This window comes from Ruditapes philippinarum, unplaced genomic scaffold (genome assembly GCF_026571515.1).
Source record: "Ruditapes philippinarum isolate M1 unplaced genomic scaffold, ASM2657151v2 ctg105_1_1_1_1, whole genome shotgun sequence".
NCBI classification, from domain to species: Eukaryota; Metazoa; Mollusca; class Bivalvia; order Venerida; family Veneridae; genus Ruditapes; species Ruditapes philippinarum.
Window position 1 is genome coordinate 428,399 of NW_026866838.1, and position 14,560 is coordinate 442,958.

General features: G+C 33.0%; 2 protein-coding genes across 2 annotated transcripts; one reads left to right on the forward strand and one right to left on the reverse strand.

The window, feature by feature from the left end:
- Window positions 1-4,858: 4,858 nt before the first annotated feature.
- Window positions 4,859-9,344, reverse strand: LOC132733882 (U6 snRNA-associated Sm-like protein LSm1). The gene is made up of 4 exons (XM_060720609.1): window positions 9,165-9,344; window positions 8,111-8,179; window positions 7,416-7,531; window positions 4,859-6,042 (listed from the first exon to the last, which is right to left on the reverse strand). The coding sequence occupies exons 1-4, from the start codon at window positions 9,208-9,210 to the stop codon at window positions 5,872-5,874; spliced, it is 402 nt and encodes a 133-aa protein (XP_060576592.1). The 5' UTR covers window positions 9,211-9,344; the 3' UTR covers window positions 4,859-5,871.
- Window positions 9,345-13,776: 4,432 nt separating this feature from the next.
- On the forward strand, window positions 13,777-14,422 carry LOC132733883 (uncharacterized). Its single transcript, XM_060720610.1, has one exon. It carries the CDS (start codon window positions 13,859-13,861, stop codon window positions 14,420-14,422), a length of 564 nt encoding a protein of 187 aa, XP_060576593.1. The 5' UTR covers window positions 13,777-13,858.
- The last annotated feature ends 138 nt before the right edge of the window (window positions 14,423-14,560 follow it).

Below are 14,560 nucleotides of genomic sequence, written 5' to 3' on the forward strand. Positions count from 1 at the left end.
TTCACATAATACTTGTCAGGGCATAAGTCTATTATTGTCATCATTATTTCTCATAGCTGGCCTATATTTACTGTTGAAATCATTTTTTCACGAGAAACTTGAAAGGAAAATCATTTATTGTAGTCGAGTTGAGAGTATATGGGATTAACAACAAAACTTGTTCTTATGTAGCATATAGAAGAATTTTTAAAGCAAATACATCTGGGTCCTACAAACTTACTTGTCATAATTATTTATGTAATTGCATATAGTTTATTTTATAAAAAGGTACAATAGATATTTGGGTATTACACTGTTAATGCAGTCATTGAGTAAGCATTTATCTAGACTGTGTCATGCTTCTGTTTGGGAAAATATTTAGCCAGACTGTGTCCTGCTATTGTTTTATGTAAATTTTGAGCTTGACTGTGTTCTGCTGTGTTTTATATATAAATGTTGAATTAGACTGTGTCCAGCAATCATTTGTGTAATTGTACAGGCAGACTGTGCCAAACCATCATTTTTGTGTAAATGTTTAGGAAGACTGTGTCTGTGTAAATGTTGAAATAGACTGTGTCCTGAAATCATTTGTGTATATGTGTTGGTATACTGTGACCAGCCATTTGTGTAAATGTTTAGTTTTAAGATGATGTGAATCACACAGTGCAATATGTGTTTTCATACAAAGATATCAAATAAAGCAGTTCTGCATTCCAGTTTTAGTTTGTCATTTTTCTGTCACCTCTTTGGAGTGGTGGCGACATATAGGGATCACTTCTCTGTCATCTGTCTGTCTGACTGCCTTCTGTCACAAAACATGTCCGGACTACTCCTCAAAAACTACTTGTGCTATTTCATCCAAACTTAACAGGAATAATCAGTACCAAGTCTAGTTATGCATATCATTTGCATTTTCAGGTTTGAATGATTTTTGTCAGAGTTATGGCCCTTTAATGATTTTTATTTTTTAAGTTTTTCCGCGCTTCTACTTTTTAAGCACTTTTTACAGGGTAGTGATCTCTACTTGCACATATAACACAGGTTTTCCAGTTGAATGATTTTTGGTGGAGTTATTGCCCTTGAATAAAAAAAGGTGTTATTTTTTTGCATTGCCAGCTAACAGAATCTTGTCTGGACTACATAAAAACCACTGGTGCAATTTCATCCGAACTTTACAGGAATGGTCAGTACCAAGTCTTGTTGTGCATATCATCAGCTTTTTTTGTTTCATTGATTTTTGTCAGAGCTATGGCCCTTTAATTAATTTTATTTTAAAGTTTGTCTACCCCTCTTATACTAATAAGGCAATTTCAATGACATTTTACAGGATTAATTGATTGCTCAGGTACTTGTGCATATTACATGGGTTTTCCGCTTGAATGATTTTTGGCAGAGTTGTGGCCCTTCAATTAACAAGAACTGTCGGAGGACAGTAAGGCTTGACTATTTGAAAAAGTTGTCACAAAGGTGTTTTATTGAGTATAATAATGCTTACCTATGAATACATAAATTGACCGAAAAGGTACAAAGGCTTGTTATATAGATGTTTTATCAAGTAAATCACTGCCTTATTATTATGAATGCATAGAATTGTCCCAAAAAAGGCACAAACCCTTCAGTAGTTATGAAGATAACGGCTAACAAGTAAAACTTTACCATGAATTTCTAAGTTGAAAAAGGGGAGATAAGTCGGCCTAAATGCAAGATAGAATTATGGATCTTGGTCAGTGACCTACAATTATGACATTAAATGCATGTGAAGTTTTAAATAAATATCTTTAATAGTTATTATACCCCCGCACAACGAAGTTGTAAGGGGGATATACTGGAATCAGCTTGTCCGTCCGGATGTCCGTCCGTCTGTTTTTCCTTGGCTGCCCAATAACTTGAGATTCCTTTTGGCACACAGTCTTCATATTTGGCATGGAGGTTAGTCATGATTAGTAGATGACCCCTATTGATTTTGAGGTCACTGGGTCAAAGGTCAAGGTCACAGGGGCCTTGACTGAAAAAACCTTGTCCGCCCAATAACTTGAGATTACTTTGACCCACAGTCTTCATATTTGGCATGGAGGTTAGTCCTGATTATTAGATGACCCCTATTGATTTTAGGTCACTGGGTCAAAGGTCAAGGTCACAGGGGCCTTGACTAAAAAAACATTGTCTGCCCAATTACTTGAGATTCCTTTGACCGACAGTCTTCATATTTGGCATGGAGGTTAGTCATGATAAGTAGATGCTATTGATTTTGGGGTCACTGGGTCAAAGGCCAAGTCAACAGGGGCCTTGACTTTAAAAAGCTTTTCCACCAAATAACTTGAGATTCCTTTGACCCACAGTCTTCATATTTGGCCTGGAGGTTAGTTATGATTAGTAAATGATTCCTATTGATTTTGAGGTCACTGGGTCAAAGGTCAAGGTCACAGGGTCCTTGACTAAAAAAAAGCTTGTCCGCCCAATAACTTGAGATTCCTTTGACCCACAGTCTTCATATTTGGCATGGAGGTTAGTAGATGACCCCTATGGATTTTGAGGTCACTGGGTCAAAGTTCAAGGTCACAGGGGCCTTGACTTAAAAAAAGCTTCTGACAAAGTGGTATGCGGGGGTATTCACGCCATGACAGTGGCAGTTCTAGTTGAGATAAGTTAAACTTGCATGTAAACATTAACCAAGAGACTAAGTAGAAAAGGGAAGATAAATCAGCCTAAATGCAAGATAGAGTTATGGAACTTGGTCAGTGACATACAATTATGACACTTCATGCATATGTGAAGTTTCAAATCAAAATCTCTGATAGTTATTGAGATATGTAAAACTTACATGTAAACATTTACCAAGAGTCTAAGTAAAAAAGGGGGAGATAAATCAGTTTAATACATGACACAGATATGAGTGCTGTTCAGTGATCATTATTTATGACCACAAATATACATTTGAAGTTTCAAGTTTGTATCTTTAATAGTTTCAGAGATATGTAAAACTTGCATGTAAAACTTAACCAAGAAAAGGAGATTTTTTTAGTACAAAAGGGAGCATAATTCAGTCAAAATACATGGCAGAGTAATGGATCTAGAGATGTGACCTTCACTTATGACCCTAAGTAAATGTGTAAAGTTTCAAGTAAATATCTTTGATAGTTCTTAAGACCTTGAACCAAAATTTCTAAGCTTTAAGTTTCAAAAGGGCAAATAATTCTGCAAATATAAGTATTAATTTATAAGTCTTCGCCCTGTAAATGATTTTTGTATTGAAGCTTTGCTGTAGGTATTGCAGGTACAACATACTTGAAACACCAAAACTTAAAATAAAGTTAAATTTTCAGTGAATCCGTCATTTGTGTGAACTTGTACATTTTTAGCTAATCTTAGCACATTGTGTTTAGAGTTAACATTTCTGGATGCATGTGCATCATCACCTGATATTCTCCACGCTTTCTTTAAACTTTTTATAAAACCAATGATAGCCTCTCCATGCAGTAGCAATATCTATGTGCCCCTTTGATTGGGCAATTCCGAAAGGAAGTTTACAGAGTTATCACCCTTTTTTAACAACGATTGAACTAGCTGTACATGCCAGTTAATGTTCAACCCAAATCTATTTTGATGGAAAATATAGAGTTTTGAATAACAAGAAGTAATCTCAATTTTTATTTCAAATATTTTTTTTTCTCAACATATCAAAATTGTAGCACTTTTAAGTTATAATTACATCACTTGTGTCATGATGTAAAATTCAAGGTACATACCTTTGTATACAATGTATTACTCGTCAGGAAAAAAAACAAACAAACAAAAACTTTAAATAAAAAATCCAGACACTTAAAAACTTTAAGTATTATTAACTTTTGGATATTTTATGGTCAATACAGAAGGCAGTGAACGATTCAACATAAAGCACAAACGTTTTTATTCCACCCTGGTATTTTGATTGAAATAAAAATGTACATATCATATATCAAAATTTCTTTCTCAGGTTTCAAAATGTTTTTTAATAAATGTTTTTAACTTTGCCGAAATACACACACTTATTTATGATGTCATATGTTTGATGTAATAACCAATATGCAGGTAGGCAAATCATCATTTCAATAATCACTGCTTATATTGAACTTTCTCTTGCACTTGAAAATATCTGCTAGATGACAGAAATTTAAACTTGCAAAAACCAATATTAACTTGTATTTTATTTTTGAACCATGTAAAGGTTTGCAAATGAAAACAAAAAAAACATGGCAGTTTTCATTTTTTAAACAGAATTTTGCGAGCATTAAATTGGAGCCATAGTGTTCAGCACCAGAAATTCAAATTACTACTTCATACAATTTTCTGGAAAGTTCTAACTAAACATTTACAAAATTGTGAGATTTTGAGAGTCACAAAGTCATAATGACAGGATAACAAAAATGAAACTGTTACAAACTTTGATACCCTCCAAAATATATCAATTACTTTTTGCAAGTGATATAACAAAGAAAGGGTATTCGAAAAAAGCAACTGACACAAAAGTTTATGCATAAAAAAATCATCCATAATACGCATCAATTTTGCCTATTTTACAATAAGATTATAATGTTTGTTTTCGTCAATATCTACTTAACACAGTTACATGACAATGGCTGTAATATTGGATAAATACATAAAAGTATCTACATTTATAATACAACTTTATGAAATTACTCATCATTGTTAAATATACCTTCTTTTTTTTAAAAAGCCATCTTTCATAGGGCAGATGAAAAATCATTCTATTGCACTTAGTCAGGGATGTATATTATAAATGTTTCTGATTTAATGAACTAAAATTTGCAAATGTACTGTTTAGCTTATATGTAATTATATTATACAATAAAATATCTAAAGCAAAAAAGTATCTTTATAAAAAAATGCCCAGCAATAAATTATGAATGCAGTCATGTAAATTCACTAAAACTCTGTTAAGTGACATGATAAACACAATATATTTATGACATATCTCACAAGGGAAAACGGACAAAAGCCCTCGCGTCCAAAAATGAAAAAGCAGACAAAAGCCCTCAGGGCGGACAAAAGCCCTCACTCAAAAATGACTGGGCGGACAAAAGACGGGAGGGCTTTTGTCCTGGAGGGGTTTTGACCTACACTCTCTCACAAGATAAAGAACAGTTCAGTTTAACATACAGTGATAGATTATTTCCAGTTAAACACATTACAAACCATGTCTGTATTAATCACATAACTATAAGTTTGTCACATGTATAAACCATTTTCTTGTTCATCACATTAAATACCTATATTCTAGTTGAAAAAAAAATCTAAATCATAGTTTATAAGAAGAAATTTCAAGACAACTCCTTAACCCTCACACTGCTAACAGCAACTTATTTTACAAAGCAACAGGTCATTTTCTGCAGCTGTCACTATTTAGTTAATAAATATACATTTGTATTGAAATTTTCCCAAAATATGGTGTCTTGTTAAGAATGAAGAATGGACCAATCCATTTCAGATATAAAAGGTGGTAATAGTGAAATGATTAACCAATGCATAGTTTGCCACAAAACAAGATATTTTTACAGTTTATCACATGGCAAACCCATCTAGATAAACATATGATAAACATTTCAAAAGATCAACATAAAAATAACAATTTCCTTTTTTTCCAACATGATACACAATTTCTTAGTTTGTCAGATCATATTCATAAATGGCATATCAAAAAATGTTCCAAAATCAACAAATGATAAACATATTCTAAGTTTATCACATAATTAACTCAATCAGCAACATAGCAGTCGCTAAACTTACTCAAAATCTATTCATTCATTTGCAACACAATGACACTAACCATTATCCAATCTTAACACATTAGGTGGTTTTTAACATAATTGTTACACTAAGTCCTTGTTGTGTTGTTTAATATAAATCATCTGTGTATTCACTAACTGGGTTCATTCCTCGATCTATCAATGCCTTCCTCTTTCTTTCCTCCTCTAACTGTTTCTGTATCTGTTCTTCCCTCTGCATTTCTAAAATCTCATCTATTGGTACTTCATCTAAAGGTAAACTATTTTCATTCTCAACATCCTGTGAAAAAAATGCATTATGTAAAATCATATTTCAATTTAAATTCTAGAGGAAATAAATTAATCAATGACTTATCAATGTAATTCTTAATCATAACATCATTAAAACAATTTGTAAATGATTCAAAAACAAAACCTATTGGTCTATCAGCTTTTAACTGGATGCCAACATAAGACCACTCAAATCTTGTCGGAAGTTGCTTGTTCCATTATATATTATGTCTCAGATGATATTGATACCAAATATGAGGGGACAAATCTTTTAATACCATAGGATTCCTATAATCTGTCACTCTACAAACAACACTTCATAAGCCATTCTTATCCATAAAATATTTGAAACTTTACAATATCGTTGCTTTTTGATCAAATGGACACAAATTTAAGGGCCTGTGGAATGAAATTTTGAGGAATATTCAAACAAGAGCCTGGTTTGAGCAGGGTGATGCTCCCAGAATAGGTTTTGGACACAGGAAAGTACACCTCTTGTAGTTTCAGAGTTATGTCCCTGGAAAAAGTTCAAAGTGCAATAGTTCCAAAATTAGGCAAGGCAGAGTTACTGTTCCTTGCACTACACTTCTAATCAATGTGATCTATCAACCTACAAAGTTTCTTGTTGATATCTCTTATCGTTTCCGAGTTATGTCCAGGACAACTTCAAAAAGTAAAAATAAACAAAGGGCAATAACTCCAGAATTAGGCAAGGCAGAGTTATGATTCTTGTACACTGCACATCTACCAATGAGATATATCTACCTACAAAGTTTCATGTTGATATCTCTTATAGTTTTACAGCTATGTCCTGGACAAGATTTTTCTAAAAGGGGGGATAATTCAAAAATGAGGCTTAACTGAGTTATGGTTCTTTTGCACTGCACTTTAACTCAATGAGATCTACCTACCTACAATGTTTCATCTTGATATCTCTTATAGTTTTAGAGATATGTCCCGGACAAAGTTCAAAGTGTTAAAATTAACAAAGGGCAATAACTCCAAAATTAGGACAAAAAGAGTTATTGTTCTTATGCACTGCACATCTACCCATTGAGATCTATTCACGTACAAAGTTTCAAGTTGATATCTCTTATAGTTTTAGAGTTATGTCCCGGACAAGATTTTTCTATAAGGGGAGATAATTCAAAAACCGGACAAAAAAGAGATATGGTTCTTTGACACTGCACTCCCCCTCAATGCCCTCTACCACTGTATGAAGTTTGAACAAATTATCTTCAAGGGTTTTCAAGTTATGCTCCGGACAAGACAACGGACAGACAGACGGACGGACAAGGCGCCGACTATATGCTCCCCCAAAATTTTTCGGGGACCATAAAAAATTAAGGAAAATAAACAGTTTTCATTATAAGCCAATCTTACCACTTCTCCCAGTAGTACAACATTCTCTCCTCTAACAATGAAGATTCCTCTAGGTATATCTCCATATTTCCTGCCGACATGTATTCTTTCTATTGTTCTATGAAGTACTAAATTTGCTGAAATATAACATAACTCACATCTTATATTTACTCTGTATATTTGTAATTAACCCCAGTCCTAGGCAAAATCAAATATTAAAATAGCTCAATTGTTTTTGTTTTTTTCTCAAATCAAACAACTTTAATAAAGAAAAAAACAGAGTTTAAGTTTGTATAACAATTTTCTAAATCCTGAATAGATTTTCTTCAGGTTTACACAAAGTATAAAGTAAGTAAACAAGAACGGGATGTAGAACAACACATGCATAAAGTTAAGTATAGCAGTATCACTGATGTTTGATAATGATCACAAAAAATCAAAATATGAAAACATAATTGAGCCGCGTCACGACAGAACCAACATAGTGGGTTAGCGACCAGCCTGGATCCAGACCAGCCTGAGCATCCGCACAGTCTGATCAGGATCCATGCTGTTTGCTGTCAGTTTCTCCTCTTGTAATAGAGTCGGTAAGTGAACAGCATGGATCCTGATCAGACTGCGTGGATGCGCAGGCTGGTCTGGATTCATGCTGGTCGCAAACGCACTATGTTGGTTTTGTCGTGACGCGGCTCATTTGTTGATTACTTTCTACATACCAAACTGATCTATGCTGCGTAAAATTCCAATCAAAGTTCTTCCATCTCTTAACACAACTAACAATTTCTCTACAATAAAAAACAGAACAAAATAAATGAATCAATCATATCAAACCATTATTATTCCTTATTTTATTGTTTGCAATTTACAAGGTTAAGATTGTTACATTTAAACAATTAAGAGCCTGCTAAACCTGGCACAGGAAGTTGAAATTTAATCAATACATCACAAAACATACGTATATTAGTGATATAACCCTTATCTGTTTTTTATATAGAGATAAGGGCTATATCACTAATATACGTATATTTTGTGATGTATTGATTAAATTTCAAATTCCTGTGAACCGGGTGATGCTCCCCGAAAAGGTTTTGGACACAGGAAGGTATACCTCTTGTAGTGTCAGAGTTATGTCACAGACAAAGTTCAAAGTGTAAAAACAACCCAAAGCTGTGCGCGACATGTCGTCTCAATATGGTGATCATATCTGTGAAATAATTGTAAAATCCGACTTCAAATAACGAAGTTATGGGCTGGACACGAATTCGGGACGAATGTCTGTACGTACGTACGGACTGACAGACTGATTGACAGACAACATGGCGACTATATGCTCCCCCGAAATTTTTCGGGAAGCTTTAAAAGATCAAAAGGAGTTAAGATGATAACTGATGAAATAATATAACCTCGAAATCATGTTGTTATTGGCAAAAACATTTTTTCATAAAGGACAATTCCTGCACTGCAGATATTGTCATTAATGTTCCATTAATTTTGAATCACCTTCAAATGACCTGATTGCGACACAAGATTTTGCCTAATGCTAGCATGTTGTTACAAAAATTATGACTTTGTAAAACTGCAGTAAAACATGCTTCTGTTGCTCAGTTGATTCAGATTGCCAATAATTTTAAGAGATAGGAGACATGCTTTAAAATCGTTAACGACCACAAGTCTGTAGCCAAGATAAATAAGTTAATCCAAGTCAATTTAAAATACTAGTGTCCAAATTATTTGTTGTCCGAATACTACTACAGTGATGTCACAACTTACTATCAATTTCTTCAATTAAACTTGCAGTTCCAGGTAAGTAATTCATTTTAATACAGCAGAGACATGTATTCCTTATTAAAATATAATCTTGACATTTATTTTAATTCGGAAAGAAACTGAAATGAGCTGAATTTGTAAAATTCATATAAATATGAAAGCTTCCAGTGATACTGATTTAAGAGTAGAAGGACCCAAAGAGGAAAATTGAAAAAGTTCAAAGTAGATAAAAGTATATATTTTGTGACCACGAGATAGGTCGACCAGACACAATACCATAACTATAACTTGCATATCCGATCAATTAACACAGTTACGTTATATAGACTTAACACACTTTTTTTTCTCTTTTTTTTTCTATATATCGCTTAACTGCATGATCCCGATTTTTGATTCCCTATGGCTGTACGTGTTACTTGGTCCAAAATTGAGTTACGAAAAGCTTAAAGCCTTAAAAACGCAAGAATGTTTTAAAGAAAACTAATTCGCTTGAAATTCTGGATAGCTTTTCTCCATCAAGATGAAATTTCTTTTTCTGTGATTATGGTGTACATATATTTTGCGCTGAATAAAGTACCGACAGAATATATAATTATATTATGTTTCTGATTTAACTCCGTTTAACATACTAAGATAAAAACAGAAAATAGGCATTGTGCATTTATATGTTAACGATCAAAACGAATAATTTGAAACGGACGATTTTTTTTTACTCTAGTATGGAATTATGGAACAATTAATATTCCTTCACAATAAGAAATTTTACAAGTCTTACATATTGTTTAAGTTACATTTTGAACAATTATTATTGACAAGAGATAATTTATAAACAATATATACATGTACCTGGTATCCAAATATGATATAGTTGTCTCTTGTATTGCATGGATAAGATGAAGATGTACCAAATGTAATGATTTCTTTTGTTACTTTTGATATGTCTATTTTCTCATGTTGCAAATTCTTTGAAGCCCTTGCTAAAAGTAACATTTTGAATTATTTTTTCTTTAAATAAAGAATTTGTTATATTTATAACAATTGTAAGTTTTATTGTTATCAGTCAAGAGAGCTGCTTTGCAAACATATCCCCTTTACATACATATGGGACTATATTCTATTGTAACCGCTCATCTCAGTAAGTCTACCTTGTTATCCTATAAAGAAAAAAAAATTACCTGCAAACCAGAGATTTGGGTATATTTTGAACATGAAAATGGTCAAAAAAATGAAAACCTTACATAACGTCTAAAACGAAAAATTGGTGTAATGTTGCAGCCTCGGTTCGATGGAAAGTGCTCAGCGGAAAATGCAGCACTGCCTTTTCTTTATTGTTTATTTTGAACTAAAATGGTTAAATGAAATTGACCATTATTACCCTAGCCTTTTCATCTATAGTTTACGTAGACAATAAACAACTGTCTATTGCTCGCATATATCATTGGCGGTAAATGTCCCTTTTCTTCTCTAAATTTATAGTTCATTCTGTATTTGGTTGACAATTAGAACGCATGTTGAAAATACTAATTTACATCAATCTTCACAATTAACGTGTTGCATATATATTTAATCATACAATAAAGTATTCACATAGGTTACATTAATTTAATGTTTACCGCCCTCAGTGTGAATATTTGCTTGATGATGAATATTACGACTGTAATGATTATTGTGGATACACAAAACTATTTTGATTGAGTTTGCTCATGATACAAATTGTCATATATTTATATGATAGAGTAATGTGTTTATATGAATGTGATACATGCGAACTCTAGTACACCTAAATACATGTATACTGTGCTCCTCTTAGTTCACGGTACTTAACGCTTTGAAACAAGACTCCAAACCGGTAAAAATAAAAACGCTTACAATCTCTAAAATTCAGACGATGGATCCTGTATGTTGTAATTAAGGATGTAACAACACTTAAGTGAAATTTTATATTCTTCTAAAACAACTTCTTAACATCAAAGAATATGTTCAATATGTACTGCAAACGTTAACGCAAAAAAATGATAGTATTTCTGAGACATAATGGGCCTTTAAGCATTGACTTCATCATCATCATTACATCATAACAACCACCACCACCATCATCATCATCATCATCATCAACCGTCATTGCATTTGAACATTGACTGATTTACCGCGACAGGCTCGACTTTAGCGGCGATGGATCAACTGACAGACTGGCACTGTTTGAATTAATAGAATAACAACAAATATTCTATGAAATGTTTGAACAAATGTTATAAGACACCATAATGACATTGAGCTAAATATTAACCCCATGCTTGAAATAAAATAAACATTTAGATTTTAAAGAAAACGTAAGGAGAAAGAATAAAAGATCGCAATGGATTGACAGTCCTTCTCGGACTTATTTTTACATATCTTTTTAATATACACTTTAGCTAAAAGAAATTTTCTGTATGGACTCCGGGTACGAATTTGATTAAATCGTTAATCTTTTAAACATCAAAGTGGTTCTGTTTGGATTGTAATTACAACATTACTTTTACAATATTAGTAAAACCAAAAGGTTAAGTGTAATATATAATCCTGGTAAAGGTAAAAGAGATTTCACTTCAAAACACTCGTCAGTACTTACACAACTCAATAAAATAGATTATGAGGCACACTTCATTGATTTACCTACCTTTCCAATATTTCACAAGTATCGACAGGTCCCATATAGGAATGGTAAAGTCTCGCTGAACTATTTGTATAAATCACTTGTCCGATAACCCAATACATGTCGATTGTCACGTGGCACTTTCAATAGTTTAAAACATTAAACCTGATATTTACTTCATTATTTCTTTACAAGTGATAATTGATCGAAACTCTTTGGTTAGTATTTATCTACATTTTCTAAATCATAATGTAAATAAAATAAATATGTCCGCCAAAATGTTGTCCATGTACACATTTCAGTTATAATGCTTTTTCTCCCGGTTAATAAAAGGGTGTCTGAACGCAATTAACCTGTTAATTTTATATTGGATTGTTTATTGTAATATAGTATTTTGTATTGTACTGTACTGTATTGCGTACTGTACTGTACGGACTTATCCGTTCTTTTCCGAAGTTTGGCGGAAAGAGCCTAGAAGATGCTTTGCGAACACAATAGTAAGAATACACAGAACATAAGAAACTGAATTCAACATGCACACAAAAAGTAACTTAATGCTAGGAGTTGATTAAATTCATAAAAGTTAACCTGAATTAAGTACATTTGTAGAGATAAAAGTAAACAGAATACTATTTTTATAAATTGTTATGCTTGTAAAAACACACGAAAGTACAAGAAGTCTAACTGTTGAAATTAATTCGGACATGGTTATAATTATATTATTATTATAATAAGTGGGCATTTTAAAATTTAATATGATTGTCAGACATTTTTTCAGTCATAATTTGACTGAAATATACTTTCTTTTTCTTTGGATGTCAAACATTATAGATTTGATATACATTATCAAAGATTACACCCTCTGTTAATTGTTTACATCTGACACCACGTGACAGAACTACTCCAAGAAGTTATTATGAATAATAGCCGAAGTGTACCGATTGGATTTAAAGGTAACCACCGGCTATATGTAGGAAAATAACGAACACCATTCTTTGAAATTTGGTATGACCTTAATGAATTATCAAAAAAATTGTGTTAATTATAAAACAATTAAACAACTGCTTTAATACCTAATTAAGACGTATATAACAACGCTATTTGTTTCAGGACAGTCCCCAAACTAATGGTACCATATTCAGTGTTCAATAGTTCAGTGATACCGCGGGTATGCAATATCTATACTTATTGATCGGTAAAGTAAACGATTGGAACGAAATGTATTGAATAAAATTGTTCTGAAATGTCAGCAAATTATGTCAAGTCTAATTGAGGGGAATTTTATATCAATAGACTATAAATCGGATATAGTTCCCACATAACGAATTATAGGTTTTATATGATTATAACAAGAACGTGGGAAATGTTTAAACACGAAGAAGTATGTAATATTTAATTAATGAAGACTTAAAATTTTAAAATCAGTTAAAACTTAAGAGGAAAAATGACGACGTCAGTTTCCACAGTGAGTTCAGTGGTAAATACGACGGCAAAAGAAATATCCGACGACGACGATTCGGAAGAATGGATAGAATCACCGACTCCAAGAATAGTGTTTCTTTCGGTTTTCATTTCGTTTGGATTTTTGGGAAATTTGTTTCTAATCATAACTGTTTGTCAATCAAGGAAGTTCCGCTCAATAGCATTCTTTATTTTTGTGATCCATTTAGCCGTAATAAATATCTGCGAGTGTGTATTAAACATGTCAGTTCTATTGGCATCAAGTATTATAAACAAGTGGCAATTTGGCGATTTAGCCTGTCGACTTAGTTCATTTTGTTTGAACTTGATTTCTATACAGACGATTCTAAGTTTGACGATCGGGCCCGCAGATCTTTATACCCTGCGTAAAAGGGGAAGCTACGAGCAGGGGGGGTATAAACCAAGAATTGGGTAATTTTTTTCACGGGGGTGCAGTCTTTTTTTCGTTCGCGTTCCCCATTGCCATAGGAGTTTTTCCAACAATTGAAAACTTACATTGTTTTTTTTGCCATATTAAGACACATCCGTGGTATATACAACTTTTAGTGCTGTACTTTGCTTTATCGTGCCTTTTGTTTTAATGGTAGTCTTTTTCGTGAAAATTATAAGAACGGGTTACACCGACAGAATTGTCAACCGGAACATAATTGCACAACGGAATTACAATGATAAATCTGCAGAAGAGCCACGGATTATGCAAGACTTCCGGCATGCTAATTTGACTGGTACAATTTGTATTGCCTGGCTTCTTCTTGAAGCGCCTCATGTTCTGACGTCATACTTCAAACAACTTCAGAATAGTTCAGAACTTGATAGCTTAAAGAGGGAGGATTTGAGATACGTTTGGTACGTCGATCTTGTGTTACTATGGTTACGGTTTTGCTATGCTATGGCTCTTCCAGTTGCCTCTTTCACATGGAGTAAAGACCTTTGGAACAGTTTTAAGGATATCATTCTATGCCGTAAAAATAATTCAATAGGTGATGAATCTTTAAAGAAAAACGAAAATGAAAAGATAAGATTAGAAAAGAAAATAAGAGAAGAAAAACTAAAAGAAAAAGAAGCCAATATAACAGCAAGAGAACAGAGGGTTTTCCACGTACCAGAATTGTTCGCAACGTCAAAAGGCGTGAATCCGGACTGAAATAGGACACGGGGAAAAGGGAAACCAAACAGAAAAGCAATAACAGAGAAACTGGGAAAGAAAAAAGTGACGTCATAGGTTTTACTACAACATTAACAACAAGAAAAATACACCATGATTATGATTCCGGAAACGACT

Coding starts and splice junctions, on each gene's coding strand:
- LOC132733882 (XM_060720609.1), bottom strand. CDS start 9,210: ATGAATTACTTACCTGGAACTGCAAGTTTAATTGAAGAAATTGATA. Junction 8,180..9,164: donor TTTAATTGAAGAAATTGATA/GTAAGTTGTGAC, acceptor TTTTTATTGTAG/AGAAATTGTTAGTTGTGTTA. Junction 6,043..7,415: donor TTGTACTACTGGGAGAAGTG/GTAAGATTGGCT, acceptor TTTTTTTCACAG/GATGTTGAGAATGAAAATAG.
- LOC132733883 (XM_060720610.1), top strand. CDS start 13,859: ATGGTAGTCTTTTTCGTGAAAATTATAAGAACGGGTTACACCGACAGA.